The 18,408-nt window shown below is 42.4% G+C and overlaps 1 protein-coding gene across 2 annotated transcripts in view; it reads left to right on the forward strand.

The window, feature by feature from the left end:
• ttll12 (tubulin tyrosine ligase-like family, member 12) overlaps positions 1-18,408 on the forward strand; it is an 81,812-nt gene that overhangs the window by 54,822 nt on the left and 8,582 nt on the right. For both annotated transcript variants that reach the window (XM_062067051.1, XM_062067053.1), the window contains 3 exons: positions 3,060-3,141; positions 6,722-6,790; positions 9,841-9,979. In XM_062067051.1, coding sequence (XP_061923035.1) covers positions 3,060-3,141; positions 6,722-6,790; positions 9,841-9,979 — 290 coding nt within the window. The remainder of the gene's footprint in view (positions 1-3,059; positions 3,142-6,721; positions 6,791-9,840; positions 9,980-18,408) is intronic.

An 18,408-nucleotide genomic window follows, 5' to 3' on the forward strand; every position in this document is an offset into this window, starting at 1 on the left:
CTTGGGACTGTGGACCGACTCTATATTCCGCAGGGTATTTGTGAGTGCATGGTAGTTTGCCAATGATGTATTGGTCCGTTGTGGTAAATGGGCCATCAGGAGCAAGGGTGAAGTGCCTGCTCAAGGACACAACGGACGTGACTAGGTTGGTAGAAGGTGGGGATCGAACCAGGAACCCTCAGGTTCTACCCGTCCCCTAGACGGTAGAGACGAAGCTGAGCATAAAAGGCAAAGTTTGCAATGCTGGTCCTCCACGCTGGAAGGAACTACAGTAGATGAGCTGGCTTAGTCAATTTGGGCATTTCCTGGGCATCTCTTTGGTGAGGTTTTCCGTGTACGTCCGACCAGCAGAAAGTCTCGGGGAAGACCCAGGACACATTTACAATACATCATCATAGATTTTCTCTGTATGTATATACACTATATTGCCAAAAGTATTTGGCCACCTGCCTTGACTCACATATGAACTTGAAGTGCCACCCCATTCCTAACCCATAGGGTTCAAAATGATGTCGGTCCTCCTTTTGCAGCTATTACAGCTTCAACTCTTCTGGAAAGGCTGTCCACAAGGTTGCGGAGTGTGTTTATAGGAATTTTTGACCATTCTTCCAAAAGCGCATTGGTGAGGTCGCACACTGATGTTGGTCGAGAAGGCCTGGCTCTCAGTCTCCGTTCTAATTCTTCCCAAAGGTGTTCTATCGAGTTCAGATCAAGACTCTGTGCAGGCCAGTCAAGTTCATCCACACCAGACTATGTTATCCATGTCTTTATGGTCCTTGCTCATGTTGGAAGAGGAAGGGGCCCGCTCCAAACTGGTCCCACAAGGTTGGGAGCATGGAATTGTCCAAAATGTTTTGGTATCCTGCAGCATTTAAAGTTCCTTTCACTGGAACGAAGGGGCCAAGCCCAACTCCTGAAAAACAACCCCACACCATAATTCCTCCTCCAACAAATTTCACACTTGCCTATCGTTCTCCTGGCAACCTCCAAACCCAGACTGGTCCATCAGATTGCTCGATGAAAAAGTGTCATTCATCACTCCGGAGAAGGCGTCTCCACTGCTCTAGAGTCCAGTGGCGACGTGCTTTACACCACTGCATCCGACACTGTGTGGACTTGGTGATGTATGGCTTAGATGCAGCTGCTCGGCCATGGAAACCCATTCCATGAAGCTCTCTGCATACTGTACGTGGGCTAATTGGAAGGTCACGTGAAGTTTGGAGCTCTGTAGCAACTGACTGTGCAGAAAGTCTTTGCACTATGCGCTTCAGCATCCGCCGACCCCTCTCTGGCAGTTTACGTGGCCTACCACTTGGTGGCTGAGTTGCTGTTGTTCCCAAATTCTTCACTTTTCTTATAATAAAGTTGACTTTGGAATATTTAGGAGCGAGGAAATTTCACGACTGGATTTGTTGCACAGGTGGCATCCTATGACAGTTCCACGCTTGAAATCCTGAGAGCGGCCCATTCTTTCACAAATGTTTGTAGAAACAGTCTCCATGCTTAAGTGCTTGATTTTATACACCGGGCCAAGTGATTAGGACACCCGATTCTGATCATTTGGATGGGTGGCCAAATACTTTTGGCAAAATAGTGTATGTTCTCATTCATCCAAGATTGTGTTTTCTCTGTTTTTCTTTGTTTACGTGGAGTCGCAGTCTATTTTCTTTCTTTGTAGCTTTGATGTAAGCTACCTCGCTACACGGGTCTAAAAATAGCCAAGTTAGAGGAATCGCGACTCAAAGTGAAGCTTCCGCCAAGCTTGTTACTGCCCATCACTGCATACAGTGATCCGACAGTTGACAGTGTATGTCAGTGCACAAACCATGCATCAAACCTTTCTTTGCAGTCCACTAGAGAAGTAGAAGCCCAGAGAACTCTACTGAACCATGTGAAGTTCTAGAGTTGTGTGTGACTTTAGAAGCATATTGTCCCCAGAACATTTAGGTAGACTTGTCAACTACATAACCCAAGGGACATGTGACTTGGGAGGATGCTCAGGCCTTTGCCAGAGATGCTAACTTTACACCCAAAGCTGATTTTCAAGAGTTCTTGAAATACATGCAATATACAATATCAATGACCAGTGTGGTTGAAAAGCATCCCACATACAAAAAGATTGAATGAGGATCCAAAAAATAGCTGAATAGTGTTGGAAACTACAGACCTGGCAGGAAACCATATCAGTCTGGCTGGACAGTGTAGCAGTTTCACTGTGAGCAGGATGTTAGTTAGTTGATTATATTTATATAGCGCTTTTCTCTAGTGACTCAAAGCGCTTTTACATAGTGAAACCCAATATATCTAAGTTACATTTAAACCAGTGTGGGTGGCACTGGGATCAGGTGGGTAAAGTGTCTTGCCCAAGGACTAGGATGGCGGAAGTGGGGATCGAACCTGGAACCCTCAAGTTGCTGGCATTGCCACTCTACCAACCGAGGTATACCGCCCAGGATAAATCAATCAATCAATCAATGTTTATTTATACAGCCCTAAATCACAAGTGTCTCAAAGGGCTGCACAAGCCACAACGACATCCTCGGTTCAGAGCCCACATAAGGGCAAGGAAAAACTCACAACCCAGTGGGATGTCAATGAGAATGACGATGAGAAACCTTGGAGACCCCCCCCCCCCCACCCCCAACCACCCCCCTCTAGGGTAGACCGAATGCAATGGATTTCGAGTGGGTCTAGCATAATATTGTGAAAGTCCAGTCCATAGTGGATCTAACATAATAGTGAGAGTCCAGTCCATAGTGGGGCCAGGTCAGCGGAGACGGGTCAGCAGCGCAGAGATGTCCCCAAAAGATGCACAGGCGAACGGTCCACCCCGGGTCCCGACTCTGGACAGCCAGCACTTCATCCATGGCCACCGGACCTGTGCCCCCCCCCCCCTCCACAAGGGAGAGGGGGGCAGAGCAGAAAAGAAAAGAGACGGCAGATCAACTGGTCTAAAAAGGGGTCTATTTAAAGTCTAGAGTATACAAATGAGTTTTAAGATGGGACTTAAATGCTTCATGAAAATGATTGTAATTGCCCATGTTTTATCCCCTCTCCAGACCCTTCTCCCTGGATCATTTTGATGACTACCAGAAACACTTTACTGTTATGAACTATGCAGAAGATGTGGAGCTCAAGCAGGTACTTCCAAAATGTTTTCAACGTTTGAAAGCCCAATGGGTTATTATTTCCGAAGTCAGAATGTGTTATTGTGCTCAGAAGTATAATAAGCAGATCTTACAAAGATACTACAACACTGTCATTTTGGTGTTTTAGTGTCGTAACGTGTTATTTCTACTAGAGATGTCCGATAATATCGGACTGCCGATATTACCGGCCGATAAATGCTTTAAGATGTAATATCGGAAATGATCGGTATCGGTTTCAAAAAGTAAAATGTATGACTTTTTAAAACGCCGCTGTACGGAGTGGTACACGGACGTAGGGAGAAGTACAGAGCAGTTACGTCTCCCAGTCATACTTGCCAACCCTCCCGATTTTCCTGGGAGACTCCCGAATTTCAGTGCCCCTCCCGAAAATCTCCCGGGCAACCATTCTCCCGATTTCCACCCAGACAACAATATTGGGGGCGTGCCTTAAAGGCACTGCCTTTGCGTGCCGGCCCAGTCACATAATATCTACAGCTTTTCACACACACACAAGTGAATGCAAAGCATACTTGGTCAACAGCCATAAAGGTCACAATGAGGGTAGCCGTATAAACAACTTTAACACTGTTACAATTATGCGCCACACTGTGAACCCACACCAAACAAGAATGACAAACACATTTCGGGAGAACATCCGCACCGTAACACAACAGAACAAATACCCAGAACCCCTTGCAGCACTAACTCTTCCGGGACGCTACAATATACACCCCCTACTACCCCCTCTCTCCCCCCCACCTCATATATATATATATATATATATATATATATATATATATATATATATATATATATATATATATATATATATATATATATATATATATATATATATATATATATATATATATTACGTATCTGACTGTTTTGTTTCGCTTAATGCGCCTTATAGTCCGATGCGCCTTATATATGAAAAAATATCGAGAATGGACCATTTATTGACAGTGCGCCTTATAATCCAGTGCGCCTTATAGTGTCAGAAAAATGGTATGTAAATTATCAAAAAACTTTCCGAACTCTGAGTTCCCAGTGAACAGACAAGAGGCTGTCTTTGTTGTACCAAGCCAAAGGCTTGTAAAATTCCATTGTGTACGATGGGAGGAGACGGGAGGGGTTATCTATTTTGATCTAAGACCTGCCCAAGCTCGATCCAGGACCAGCTGTTGTTATGTAAACAGGGAAAGTCCAAATAAAAAGAGGTGGCGTACAATCTTTCGCCAGAGGGTGCTGGAAGACTGTGCAGAGAGTACAGTCCAGACGTTTCTCCTCAAATTGAGCAAATTTAATTCTGGCTCTGTTTAATTCCTTGCTTCTTGTCTCGTTTAATAGATGTCATCAGTGTTTGAACCTGACAATAGTCTGAAAAATACAGTACATATCAACAATGCTTTCAATTGTTTGTCCAGGAGCAACAAACAGTTTAACTTAAATTTACTCAACTAATTTGGCTTTGCCGTGGGCTGTCATGACCTCTGTTTCGAGCTACGGTCTTTTGTAACATATCGGCGCATGAGCTGGTTTTGTCAACGTGAATACATTTTTAGGCTATTTATAATTGTATTAATAGAGCCATTTTATAAGATTTTAGGAGGATTTAAGACATTTCAAATCCCTAAATTCAAATGATTGCGTTTTAAACTATCTTAAAGCCAGCCCTGTATAAAATGCCCATACTTTTAACACCACACCTTTTTTTGTACTCACACTAGTATTTAAATTGAGTAAAATGACTGTCTTATTAAGTCAGTGATAACAAAGATATAGTTGTAGTTCACATGAAAAGTATTATCTGCCACTCCATGAATACATTTCAGTGAGTAAAGAAAATCATGTATTGACCGTAAACTAGCAATAAAATGAAATGCACTGCGTAGTTTGAATAATCAAAGCAATTAATCCAAAATGGGTATTTTTTTTCTCTGTCGTTGTTGATCACCACAACTACAAGAACTAAAGCAGATGCTGTTTTAAACACACCATTTAACATTACGCCATACTTGCCAACCTTGAGACCTCCGATTCCGGGAGGTGGGGGGTGGGGCGTGGTCGGGGGCGGGGCGCGGGGCGTGGTTAAGAGGGGAGGAGTATATTTACTATTTACAGCTAGAATTCACCAACTCAAGTATTTCATATATATATATATATATATATATATATATATATATATATATATATATATATATAATGTATGAAATACTTGACTTTCAGTGAATTCTAGCTATATATACGGTATATATATATATATATATTTATTTTATTATACATATAAATAAAATAAATACTTGAATTTCTGTGTTCCGGAGGCTATCCAGTAGATGGCAGTATTGTCCTGTTTAAGAGTGTCACAACATTGCTGTTTACGGCAGACGAACTGCTTTACGGTAGACGAAAACGTGACTGCAGTTGTTGTGTGTTGTTACCGCGCTGGGAGGACGTTAATGAAACTGCCTAACAATAAACCCACATTAGAAACCAACAACTCGCCCTCGATCATTCTACAGTTATAACGTGATTGGGCAGGCACGCTGTTTATATCGTGGGAAAGCGGACGTGAAAACAGACTGTCGCCGCTGTCCCCACTCAGGTCCGCATTGAGCTGGAGGGGGCGTGGTCTCCAGCTCCGGCTGAATTCCGGGGGTTTATCGGGAGAAAATTTCTTCCGGGAGGTTATCGGGAGAGGCGCTGAATTCCGGGAGTCTCCCGGTAAAACCGGGAGGGTTGGCAAGTATGCATTACGCACACAAACGAGCTTTGGAAAGGTATTCTTATACTTTAGAACTGAGAGCACCTGCTAGTGACAGCTCCGAGCTCTGTTATTAGCGAGTAGCCCACAATTATTCACAGCTAAACAAGATTAAATGACCACAATGGCGAGAGTAATGGATTAGATCTAGAGAATGTATATTGGGACTTCAAGGCCTGCTCAGTGGCCTTGTGGTTAGAGTGTCCGTCCTGAGATCGGTCGGTCATCAGTTCAAACCCCGGCCGAGTCATACCAAAGACTATAAAAATGGGACACTGTGGAAGTTGCGTCCTCGCAGTCCCACTGTCAGACACGGCACAGGAGCCAAGCGTGCAGGTTTTAACAAGGTTTTAATAATAAGATTTCAACAAAAGTTTTCTCTCCAGTAGAACGTGACTTTTCAGTCACGTCCGTATCCTCTCTCCCCTCCTGCTCCCGGCTGCTTACTGTTAAAGACAACAGATGATTAGATTAACACGTACCACCTGTGAAATCTAATCACCTGCCAGCTGTGTCTCGCCGTCAGCACTGCCACGCCCCCGTCTGATGGTGCTCTGTCCTCAGCACCATGGACAGAGGCGGTGACCTTTGCTCCTGCAGACAGCGCTGGCCACATCCCCCCCACAGACCCATTACCTCCCTGCTTATGCAGAGAGTCATTTCACCACACCTAGTGTGTGTGCGACTATCAGTGGTACTTTAAAAACTTTCATATGTAGGGGTCAAAATGGAAGAAACTGAATTATTTGCGAAATCATATAATTTTAGTGCCTGGAAATGCACTAAATGTCTGTTTGCGTCTGTCCAGGTCCACTACGATGACTTCATCCCCATGTTTGAACAGCAATATCCCCAGTATCCATGGGAGGAAGTGGAAGTAAGTCATCTAAGACGGTAGGCCAAAGTGGCCCAAATTAGATTTTTTTTCAATCTGATTTTTTTTCCAGCTCTCACTGTAAGAAGAATGTGATTTTTATCAGACTCCAGTGTAAACACGCATAAAGTGAAAACAAAGGAATTTGACCGGGAGGAAGTCGCTACCACTACAAAGTAAAATAAAAGTTGCCGCACATTAAAAATTAATTTTTTTATGTCAGACCTGGGCACATTAAAGGCCTACTGAAACCCACTACTACCGACCACGCAGTCAGATAGTTTATATATCAATGATGAAATCTTAACATTGCAACACATGCCAATACGGCCGGGTTAACTTATAAAGTGCAATTTTAAATTTCCCGCTAAACTTCCGGTTGAAAACGTCTATATATGATGACGTATGCGCGTGACGTCAATAGTTAAACGGAAGTATTGTGACACCATTGAATCCAATACAAAAAGCTCTGTTTTCATCTCAAAATTCCACAGTATTCTGGACATCTGTGTTGGTGAATCTTTTGCAATTTGTTTAATGAACAATGAAGACTGCAAAGAAGAAAGTTGTAGGTGGGATCGGCGTATTAGCGGCTGGCTGTAGCAACACAACCAGGAGGACTTTGACTTGGATAGCAGACGCGCTAGCCAACGCTAGCCGCCGACCGCACGGATGATCGGGTGAAGTCCTTCGTCGCTCCGTCGATCGCTGGAACGCAGGTGAGCACGGGTGTTGATGAGCAGATGAGGGCTGGCTGGCGTAGGTGGATAGCTAATGTTTTTAGCATAGCTCTGTGAGGTCCCGTTGCTAAGTTAGCTTCAATGGCGTCGTTAGCAACATCATTGTTAAGCTTTGCCAGGCTGGAAAGCATTAACTGTGTATTTACAGGTCCATGGTTTAATAGTATTGTTGATCTTCTGTCTATCTTTCCAGTCATGGATTTATTTATTTTGTTTCTATCTGCATTTGAGCCCGATGCTATCACGTTAGCTCAGTAGCTAAAGAGCTTCGCCGATGTATTGTCGTGGAGATAAAAGTCACTGTGAATGTCCATTTCACGTTCTCGACTCTCATTTTCAAGAGGATATAGTATCCGAGGTGGTTTAAAATACAAATCCGTGATCCACAATAGAAAAAGGAGAAAGTGTGGAATCCAATGAGCCAGCTTGTACCTAAGTTACAGTCAGAGCGAAAAAAGATATGTCTTGCACTGCATTCTAGTCCTTAACTCTAACGTTCCTCATCCACAAATCTTTCATCCTCGCTCAAATTAATGGGGTAATCGTTGCTTTCTCGGTCCGAATCGCTCTCGCTGCTGGTGTAAACAATGGGGAAATGTGAGGAGCCTTTCAACTTGTGACGTCACGCTACTTCCGGTACAGGCAAGGCTTTTTTTATCAGCGACCAAAAGTTGCGAACTTTATCGTCGACGTTCTCTACTAAATCCTTTCAGCAAAAATATGGCAATATCGCAAAATGATCAAGTATGACACATAGAATGGATCTGCTATCCCCGTTTAAATTTTAAAAAATCATTTCAGTAGGCCTATAAGGCCCAGGGGCCACATGCCACATGTTAAGCTTTTCAATCTGGCCTGCCGGAAATTCCCCCCCCAAAATTTTTTAGCTCTTTAAGATGTAAACTGTCGCTGCCATTATGATGTGCAGTGATGTTTTCAAATGATCGTAAGTCTTGAACTATACAAAGTATTTCAATGGTTGGAATCTGCGCTTTTGCATGATATACTAGTTCCTATGGTAATCTAACTAGTTACTATGGTAATCTAATTAGTTACTATGGTAACCTAAGTCACAGCAGCTCAGAGGAGGCACCAAGCAGTGTGGGTGGGGAGCGTTTCCACAGAGTGTTTCCAGAGCGGCCAGCCTGAAATGCGGGTGTCAGGGACAGACTGGGAAGGAGATTTTTACAACAAAATTCGAAAGCTTAGTGATATATCAGATTGTAGGTGTTTTTATTTCGTTCATATTTCGCTGTTTGTTGCATTTTTGTTGCGTTTCGCTTGATTTTAAAATATTTTAATCAAAAGGGGATGTGACGTTCATATGTTGTCAATATTCAGTGTTTTATCGCCCATAATTAATGTCGTAAATCCCACATTCTTTATTTTCATGAACATTCTGGGTGTCTCATTCAGTAAAAAATTGTAAAATTCCGTTCCGTTTTTTAAGGCGGTCTGTCGTAATGTTTTTAGCATCAATCAGACATTATTGTGCGATTTTGTATTAGTGTTCCTAAAAATAGATATACCGGCCCCCAGACACCTTTTTTTCTCTAAATTTGGCCCCTAGTGAAAATAATTGCCCAGGCCTGTTTTATGTGAAAGTAAAGGAAAGTAATATCATGTATGAATTGATGATCAAGTCTTTCTTATTTGATCAATACCACAATAATATCGTATTGTGAGATGTTGATATCGTTGCATTTCTATTTGTTAAACATGTTTTTTTGTAGGCATGAAAGCCTTTTTGTATAACATTACATAACTAAGGCAGCACGTTGGAGCAGGGGTTAGTGCGTGTGCCTCACAATACGAAGGTCCTGGGTTCGATCCCGGGCTCGGGATCGTTTATGTGTGGAAGTTGCATGTTCTCCCCGTGACTGCGTGGGTTCCCTCCGGGTACTCCGGCTTGCTCCCACCTCCAAAGACACGCACCTGGGGATAGGTTGATTGGCAACACTAAATTGGCCCTAGTGTGTGAATGTTGTCTACCTGTGATGAGGTCCAGGGTGTACCGCCTACCGCCGGAATGCAGCTGAGATAGGCCCCAGCAACCCCGAAAGGGACAAGCGGTAGAAAATGGATGGATGGATTACATAACTAAGGCAATGGTTGCAATAAGGATTGTGTTAGCAAAGTGACATAACCACGTCTCTGCTCCATGGTCGGTGTTGTCTGTCTATGTTCTACACCTTGATTTGGAGTATTGATAAGCAGTGGTAAAAACAAATGTTTTTTGTTTTAGTGTACTTCTGTTTTGTTGGTAAGACATCCTCAAACCAACTGGATTTTTGTTACCTTTCCCCCTTGCAGTCAAAGTTGTTTCAAGCATTCAAGAGTGTCTTCCTAGCTGCCAGTTCTCGACCTGCTCCGTATGGTATCTGTCCATACCCGTCTTCCCGAGCTATCTATGCGGTGGACCTCATGCTCAAGTGGAAAACGTTGGACAATGGTAAGTATTTCATACCTACTTGGGACAATTTCTTGTAACAAAAACATTGATTGTTCTCACAATAATTCTCACAATGTTGATGATCCTGGGATGACTAAATCAGACATAGGCAGTATTTTGGTACATCTAGAAAGAAGTACAAACCCCGTTTCCATATGAGTTGGGAAATTGTGTTAGATGAAAATATAAACGGAATACAATGATTTGCAAATCATTTCCAACCCATATTCAGTTGAATATGCTACAAAGACAACATATTTGATGTTCAAACTGATAAACTTTTTTTTTTGCAAATAATCATTAACTTTAGAATTTGATGCCAGCAACACGTGACAAAGAAGTTGGGAAAGGTGGCAATACATACTGATAAATTTGAGGAATGCTCATCAAACACTTATTTGGAACATCCCACAGGTGAACAGGCAAATTGGGAACAGGTGGGTGCCATGATTGGGTATAAAAGTAGATTCCATGAAAGGCTCAGTCATTCACAAACAAGGATGGGGCGAGGGTCACCACTTTGTCAACAAATGCGTGAGCAAATTGTTGAAAAGTTTAAGAAAAACCTTTCTCAACCAGCTTTTGCAAGGAATTTAGGGATTTCATCATCTACGGTCCGTAATATCATCAAAGAGTTCAGAGAATCTGGAGAAATCACTGCACGTAAGCAGCTAAGCCCGTGACCTTCCATCCCTCAGGTTGTACTGCATCAACAAGCGACATCAGTGTGTAAAGGATATCACCACATGGGCTCAAGAACACTTCAGAAACCCACTGTCAGTAACTACAGTTGGTCGCTACATCTGTAAGTGCAAGTTAAAACGCTCCTATGCAAGGCGAAAGCCGTTTATCAACAACACCCAGAAACGCCGTCGGCTTCGCTGGGCCTGAGCTCATCTAAGATGGACTGATACAAAGTGGAAAAGTGTTCTGCGGTCTGACGAGTTCACATTTCAAATTGTTTTTGGAAACTGTGGACGTGGTGTCCTCCGGACCAAAGAGGAAAAGAACCATCCGGATTGTTATAGGTGCAAAGTTGAAAAGCCAGCATCTGTGATGGTATGGGGGTGTATTAGTGCCCAAGACATGGGTCACTTACACATCTGTGAAGGCACCATTAATGCTGAAAGGTACATACAGGCTTTGGAACAACATATGTTGCCATCCAAGCAACGTTACCATGGACGCCCCTGCTTATTTCAGCAAGACAATGCCAAGCCACGTGTTACATCAACGTGGCTTCATAGTAAAAGAGTGCGGGTACTAGACTGGCCTGCCTGTAGTCCAGACCTGTCTCCCATTGAAAATGTGGGGCGCATTATGAAGCCTAAAATACCACAACGGAGACCCCCGGACTGTTGAACAACTTAAGCTGTACATCAAGCAAGAATGGGAAAGAATTCCACCTGAGAAGCTTCAAAAATGTGTGTCAGAAAAAATGTATTTAAATTATCAAAAAACTTTCCATTGTGAGTTTCCATTGAACAGACAAGAAGCTGTCTTTGTGGCACCAAGCCAAACGCTCGGAAGATTCCGCTGTGTACGATGGAATCAGACGGGAGGGGTCATCCATTGTCCTCCAAAAACCTGCCAAAGCTGAATCTACGACAAGCCCAAGCCCGAGGGATCTTCTTCTTTTGTCTTCTATTGTGACCGAAAACAAGGACTGTTTACATACTACCCAATCCTGTTGAGAAATGTGTTGTTGCGTAAACATTGAACATCTAAATAAAAAAAGAGGACGAAAAGCTTCTTCGTCAGAGCGTGGTGCAGGACTGTACTGAAAGTACAGTGGCCATGTCTCTCCTCAATATTGAGTCCAAATGTAATTCTGTCTCTGTTTGATTCCTTGCCTTTTGTCTTGTTTAATAGATGTCATCAGTGTTTGAACCTGACAATGTGTCTCCTCAGTTCCCAAACGTTTACTGAGTGTTGTTAAAAGGAAAGGCCATGTAACACAGTGGTGAACATGCTCTTTCCCAACTACTTTGGCACGTGTTGCAGCCATGAAATTCTAAGTTAATTATTATTTGCAAAAAAAAAAAAAAGTTTATGAGTTTGAACATCAAATATCTTGTCTTTGTAGTACATTCAACTGAATATGGGTTGAAAAGGATTTGCAAATCATTGTATTCCGTTTATATTTACATCCAACACAATTTCCCAACTCATATGGAAACAGGGTTTGTATTTGAAAAGGGACTTATACATTCACTTTAGTACACACCAAGAATGGATTAGTTATAAAACAATCAACATGTGATTGAAGTGTAGAAAATTACATTTGTTTTAAAAGCTTTCAAAAAAATATGACAATTGCCAGCCAGGAATGAAAATACAATTTTACACGCAGCATTGTTCAAGGGACTGTTGACGTTAAGGGGGAACTGACCTTTTTTTGGAATGTTGCCTATCGTTCTAAAGCCACAAATAAGTATTTTTGTAATGCTATCTAGCTTACAGCGGAGCCAATGGGAGGTCGTCCCATAAAACCCAATAAAAAAAACATCCAAAAACAATATTCCATTTTTATTTGGTTACTTGAATATTAACAAGTATTAGTGATATTGTTATTATAAGCGCTAACGCAGGCCAACTAATTATAGTGGCATCGTAATCACTAGCATGTGTGCCAATGTTTACGTCATCGAGTGGTAACCTGCTTCCTTTGCTCGTCAAACTTGATTTTAGATCATAAATCATGCCTCACACCTGGATAGTTGAAGGATGAGGACGTATACCGACAAGTTGGTACACTTTAAAGTTAAAGGCCTACTGAAATGCGATTTTCTTATTTAAACGGGGATAGCAGGTCCATTCTATGTGTCATACTTGATCATTTCGCGATATTGCCATATTTTTGCTGAAAGGATTTAGTAGAGCACATCGACGATAAAGTTTGCAACTTTTGGTCGCTGATAAAAAAGCCTTGCCTGTACCGGAAGTAGCAGACGATATGCGTGTGACGTCACAGGTTGTGGAGCTCCTCACATCTGCACATTGTTTACAATCATGGCCACCAGCAGCGAGAGCGATTCGGACAGAGAAAGCGACGATTTCCCCATTAATTTGAGCGAGGATGAAAGATTCGTGGATGAGGAAAGTGAGAATGAAGGACTAGAGGGCAGTGGAAGCAATTCAGATAGGGAAGATGCTGTGAGAGGCGGGTGGGACCTGATATTCAGCTGGGAATGACTAAAACAGTAAATAAACACAAGACATATATACAGGTAAAAGCCAGTAAATTAGAATATTTTGAAAAACTTGATTTATTTCAGTAATTGCATTCAAAAGGTGTAACTTGTACCTTATATTTATTCATTGCACACAGACTGATGCATTCAAATGTTTATTTCATTTAATTTTGATGATTTGAAGTGGCAACAAATGAAAATCCAAAATTCCGTGTGTCACAAAATTAGAATATTACTTAAGGCTAATACAAAAAAGGGATTTTTAGAAATGTTGGCCAACTGAAAAGTATGAAAATGAAAAATATGAGCATGTACAATACTCAATACTTGGTTGGAGCTCCTTTTGCCTCAATTACTGCGTTAATGCGGCGTGGCATGGAGTCCATGAGTTTCTGGCACTGCTCAGGTGTTATGAGAGCCCAGGTTGCTCTGATAGTGGCCTTCAACTCTTCTGCGTTTTTGGCTCTGGCATTCTGCATCTTCCTTTTCACAATACCCCACAGATTTTCTATGGGGCTAAGGTCAGGGGAGTTGGCGGGCCAATTTAGAACAGAAATACCATGGTCCGTAAACCAGGCACGGGTAGATTTTGCGCTGTGTGCAGGCGCCAAGTCCTGTTGGAACTTGAAATCTCCATCTCCATAGAGCAGGTCAGCAGCAGGAAGCATGAAGTGCTCTAAAACTTGCTGGTAGACGGCTGCGTTGACCCTGGATCTCAGGAAACAGAGTGGACCGACACCAGCAGATGACATGGCACCCCAAACCATCACTGATGGTGGAAACTTTACACTAGACTTGTCCCAGAGTCTGGAGGAAGACAGGAGAGGCACAGGATCCACGTTGCCTGAAGTCTAGTGTAAAGTTTCCACCATCAGTGATGGTTTGGGGTGCCATGTCATCTGCTGGTGTCGGTCCACTCTGTTTTCTGAGATCCAGAGTCAACGCAGCCGTCTACCAGCAAGTTTTAGAGCACTTCATGCTTCCTGCTGCTGACCTGCTCTATGGAGATGGAGATTTCAAGTTCCAACAGGACTTGGCGCCTGCACACAGCGCAAAATCTACCCGTGCCTGGTTTACGGACCATGGTATTTCTGTTCTAAATTGGCCCGCCAACTCCTCTGACCTTAGCCCCATAGAAAATCTGTGGGGTATTGTGAAAAGGAAGATGCAGAATGCCAGAGCCAAAAACGCAGAAGAGTTGAAGGCCACTATCAGAGCAACCTGGGCTCTCATAACACCTGAGCAGTGCCAGAAACTCATGGACTCCATGCCACGCCGCATTAACGCAGTAATTGAGGCAAAAGGAGCTCCAACCAAGTATTGAGTATTGTACATGCTCATATTTTTCATTTTCATACTTTTCAGTTGGCCAACATTTCTAAAAATCCCTTTTTTGTATTAGCCTTAAGTAATATTCTAATTTTGTGACACACGGAATTTTGGATTTTCATTTGTTGCCACTTCAAATCATCAAAATTAAATGAAATAAACATTTGAATGCATCAGTCTGTGTGCAATGAATAAATATAATGTACAAGTTACACCTTTTGAATGCAATTACTGAAATAAATCAAGTTTTTCAAAATATTCTAATTTACTGGCTTTTACCTGTATACTCTATTAGCCACAACACAACCAGGCTTATATTTAATATGCCACAAATTAATCCGCATAACAAACACCTCCCCCCTCCCGTCCATATAACCCGCCAATACAAAACACACTCAATCCCACAGCCCAAAGTACCGTTCACCTCCCCAAAGTTCATACAGCACATATATTTCCCCAAAGTCCCCAAAGTTACGTACGTGACATGCACATAGCGACACGCACGTACGGGCAAGCGATCAAATGTTTGGAAGCCGCAGCTGCGTACTCACTGTACCGCGTCTGCGTATCCAACTCAAAGTCCTCCTGGCAAGAGTCTCTGTTGTCCCAGTTCTCCACAGGCCAATGGTAAAGCTTGACTGTCATCCTTCGGGAATGTAAACAATGAAACACCGGCTACGTGTTTGTGTTGCTGCAGCCGGCCGAAATACACCGCTTCCAACCTACAGCTTTCTTCTTTGCTGTCTCCATTGTTCATTGAACAAATTGCAAAAGATTCACCAACACAGATGTCCAGAATACTGTGGAATTTTGCGATGAAAACAGACGACTTAATAGCTGGCCACAATGCTGTCCCAAAATGTCCTCTACAATCCGAGACGTCACGCGCAGGCGTCATCATACCGAGACGTTTTCAGCAGGATATTTCGCGCAAAATTTAAAATTGCACTTTACTAATCTAACCCGGCCGTATTGGCATGTGTTGCAATGTTAAGATTTCATCATTGATATATAAACTATCAGACTGCGTGGTCGGTAGTAGTGGGTTTCAGTAGGCCTTTAAAGGGGAACTGACCTTTTTTTGGAATGTTGCCTATCGTTCTAAAGCCACGACGACATATGTATTTTTGTAATGCTATCTAGCTTACAGCGGAGCCAATGGGAGGTCGTCCCATAGAACCCAATAAAAAAAACATCCAAAAACAATATTCCATTTTTATGTGGTGACTTGAATATTAACAAGTATTATGTGCCAATGTTTACGTCATCGAGTGGTAACCTGCTTCCTTTGCTCGTCAAACTTGACTTTAGATCATAAATCATGCCTCACACCTGGATAGTAGAAGGATGAGGACGTATTCCGACAAGTTGGTACACTTTAAAGGCCGACTGAAAGCCACTACTACCGACCACGCAGTCTGATAGTTTATACATCAATGATGAAATCTTAACATTGCAACACATGCCAATACGGCCGGGTTAACTTATAAAGTGCAATTTTAAATTTCCCGGGAAACTTCCGGCTGAAAACGTCTATGTATGATGACGTTTGCGCGTGACGTCAATGGTTGAAGCGGAAGTATTGGGACACATTGTATCCCAATACAAACAGCTCTATTTTCATCGCAAAATTCCACAGTATTCTGGACATCTGTGTTGGTGAATCTTTTGCAATTTGTTTAATGAACAATGGAGACTGCAAAGAAGAAAGCTGTAGGAGGAATCGGTGTATTAGCGGCTGGCTGCAGCAACACAACCAGGAGGACTTTGAGTTGGATAGCAGACGCGCTATCCAACGCTAGCCGCCGACCGCATCGATGATCGGGTGAAGTCCTTCGTCGCGCCGTCGATCGCTGGAACGCAGGTGAGCACGGGTGTTGATGAGCAGATGAGAGCTGGCGTAGGTGGAGAGCTAATGTTTTTAGCATAGCTCTGTCGAGGTCCCGTAGCTAAGTTAGCTTCAATGGCGTCGTTAGCAACAGCATTGCTAGGCTTCGCCAGGCGGTACAGCATTAACCGTGTGGTTACAGGTCCAGAGTTTGGTAGTATTGTTGATCTTCTGTCTATCCTTCCAGTCAGGGGCTTATTTCTTTTGTTTCTATCTGCATTTAAGTCCGATGCTATCACGTTAGCTCCGTAGCTAAAGTGCTTCGCCGATGTATTGTCATGGAGATAAAAGTCACTGTGAATGTCCATTTCGGGTTCTCGACTCTCATTTTCAAGAGGATATAGTATCCGAGGTGATTTAAAATACAAATCCGTGATCCACAATAGAAAAAGGAGAAAGTGTGGAATCCAATGAGCCAGCTTGTACCTAAGTTACGGTCAGAGCGAAAAAAGATACGTCCTGCACTGCACTCTAATCCTTCACTCTCACGTTCCTCATCCACAAATCTTTCATCCTCGCTCAAATTAATGGGGTAATCGTCGCTTTCTCCGTCCGAATCACTCTCGCTGCTGGTGTAAACAATGGGGAAATGTGAGGAGCCTCTCAACCTGTGACGTCACGCTACTTCCGGTACAGGCAAGGCTTTTTTTATCAGCGACCAAAAGTTGTGAACTTTATCGTCGATGTTCTCTACTAAATCCTTTCAGCAAAAATATGGCAATATCGCGAAATGATCAAGTATGACACATAGAATGGATCTGCTATCCCCGTTTAAATAAGAAAATTTCATTTCAGCAGGCCTTTAAAATTAAAGTCCCTACGACCGTGTGGTGTGGTGACATTTGTCGTCTGCATTTGACCCATCCCCATATTCATATTCGGGAATCATTTGGTGATTTAACCACCAATTCCAACCCTTGATGCTGAGTGCCAAGCAGGGAGGCAATGAGTCCCATTTTTATAGTCTTTGGTATGAAATGGCCGGGGTTTTGAACTCACAACCTCCCATTCTCAAGGCGGACACTCCAACCACAAAGCCACTGAGCTGGTCTCACATTCATCGAAACGGGACTATAACAAATTGACATCCTATTGACAGCAAACATTGTACAGTAAGTGATGTTTTATTATGTTTTTTTGGCTGTCTTAGAGTCTGCAGTGAGTAATGATCAGTGTTGTTGTTAAAAAAAGCGAACGTTGTGATGCATGTTTGAAATAAATGCGACGCGTAGGTTTTAAATGATCAAAATGTGTACCGTATTTTTCGGAGTATAAGTCGCACCGGAGTATAAGTCGCACCGGACGAAAATGCATAATAAAGAAGGAAAAAAACATATAAGTCGCACTGGAGTATAAGTCGCATTTTTGGGGGAAATTTGATAAAACTCAACACCAAGAATAGACATTTGAAAGGTAATTTAAAATAAATAAAGAATAGTGAACAACAGGCTGAATAAGTGTACGTTATATGAGGCATAAATAACCAACTGAGAACGTGCCTGGTATGTTAACGTAACATATTATGGTAAGAGTCATTCAAATAACTATAACATATAGAACATGCTATACGTTTACCAAACAATCTGTCACTACTAATCGCTAAATCCCATGAAATCTTATACGTCTAGTCTCTTACGTGAATGAGCTAAATAATATTATTTGATATTTTACGGTAATGTGTTAATAATTTCACACATAAGTCGCTCCTGAGTATAAGTCGCACCCCCGGCCAAACTATGAAAAAAACTGTGACTTATAGTCCGAAAAATACGGTAAATATTAAATGTTATTATAAATGTTACTACATGACATATATACTTGCATCATGTATATAAAACCTTAATGAACTTGCAATGCAGATTTTGCATTTAAAAGTCAATCCCATCCAGTGGCTGGTAGGACATCTAGAAGGGTTTTTGACACTGGAATACCTTTCATAGTAGACCATGGCGTCAGAGAATGCCATAAGTCGCGGTGACGTTGGTCAGAGGGTTCATTGGTATCCAAACTGAAGGTTG

The sequence above is a fragment of the Entelurus aequoreus genome, linkage group LG12 (assembly GCF_033978785.1).
Source record: "Entelurus aequoreus isolate RoL-2023_Sb linkage group LG12, RoL_Eaeq_v1.1, whole genome shotgun sequence".
NCBI lineage: Eukaryota > Metazoa > Chordata > Actinopteri > Syngnathiformes > Syngnathidae > Entelurus > Entelurus aequoreus.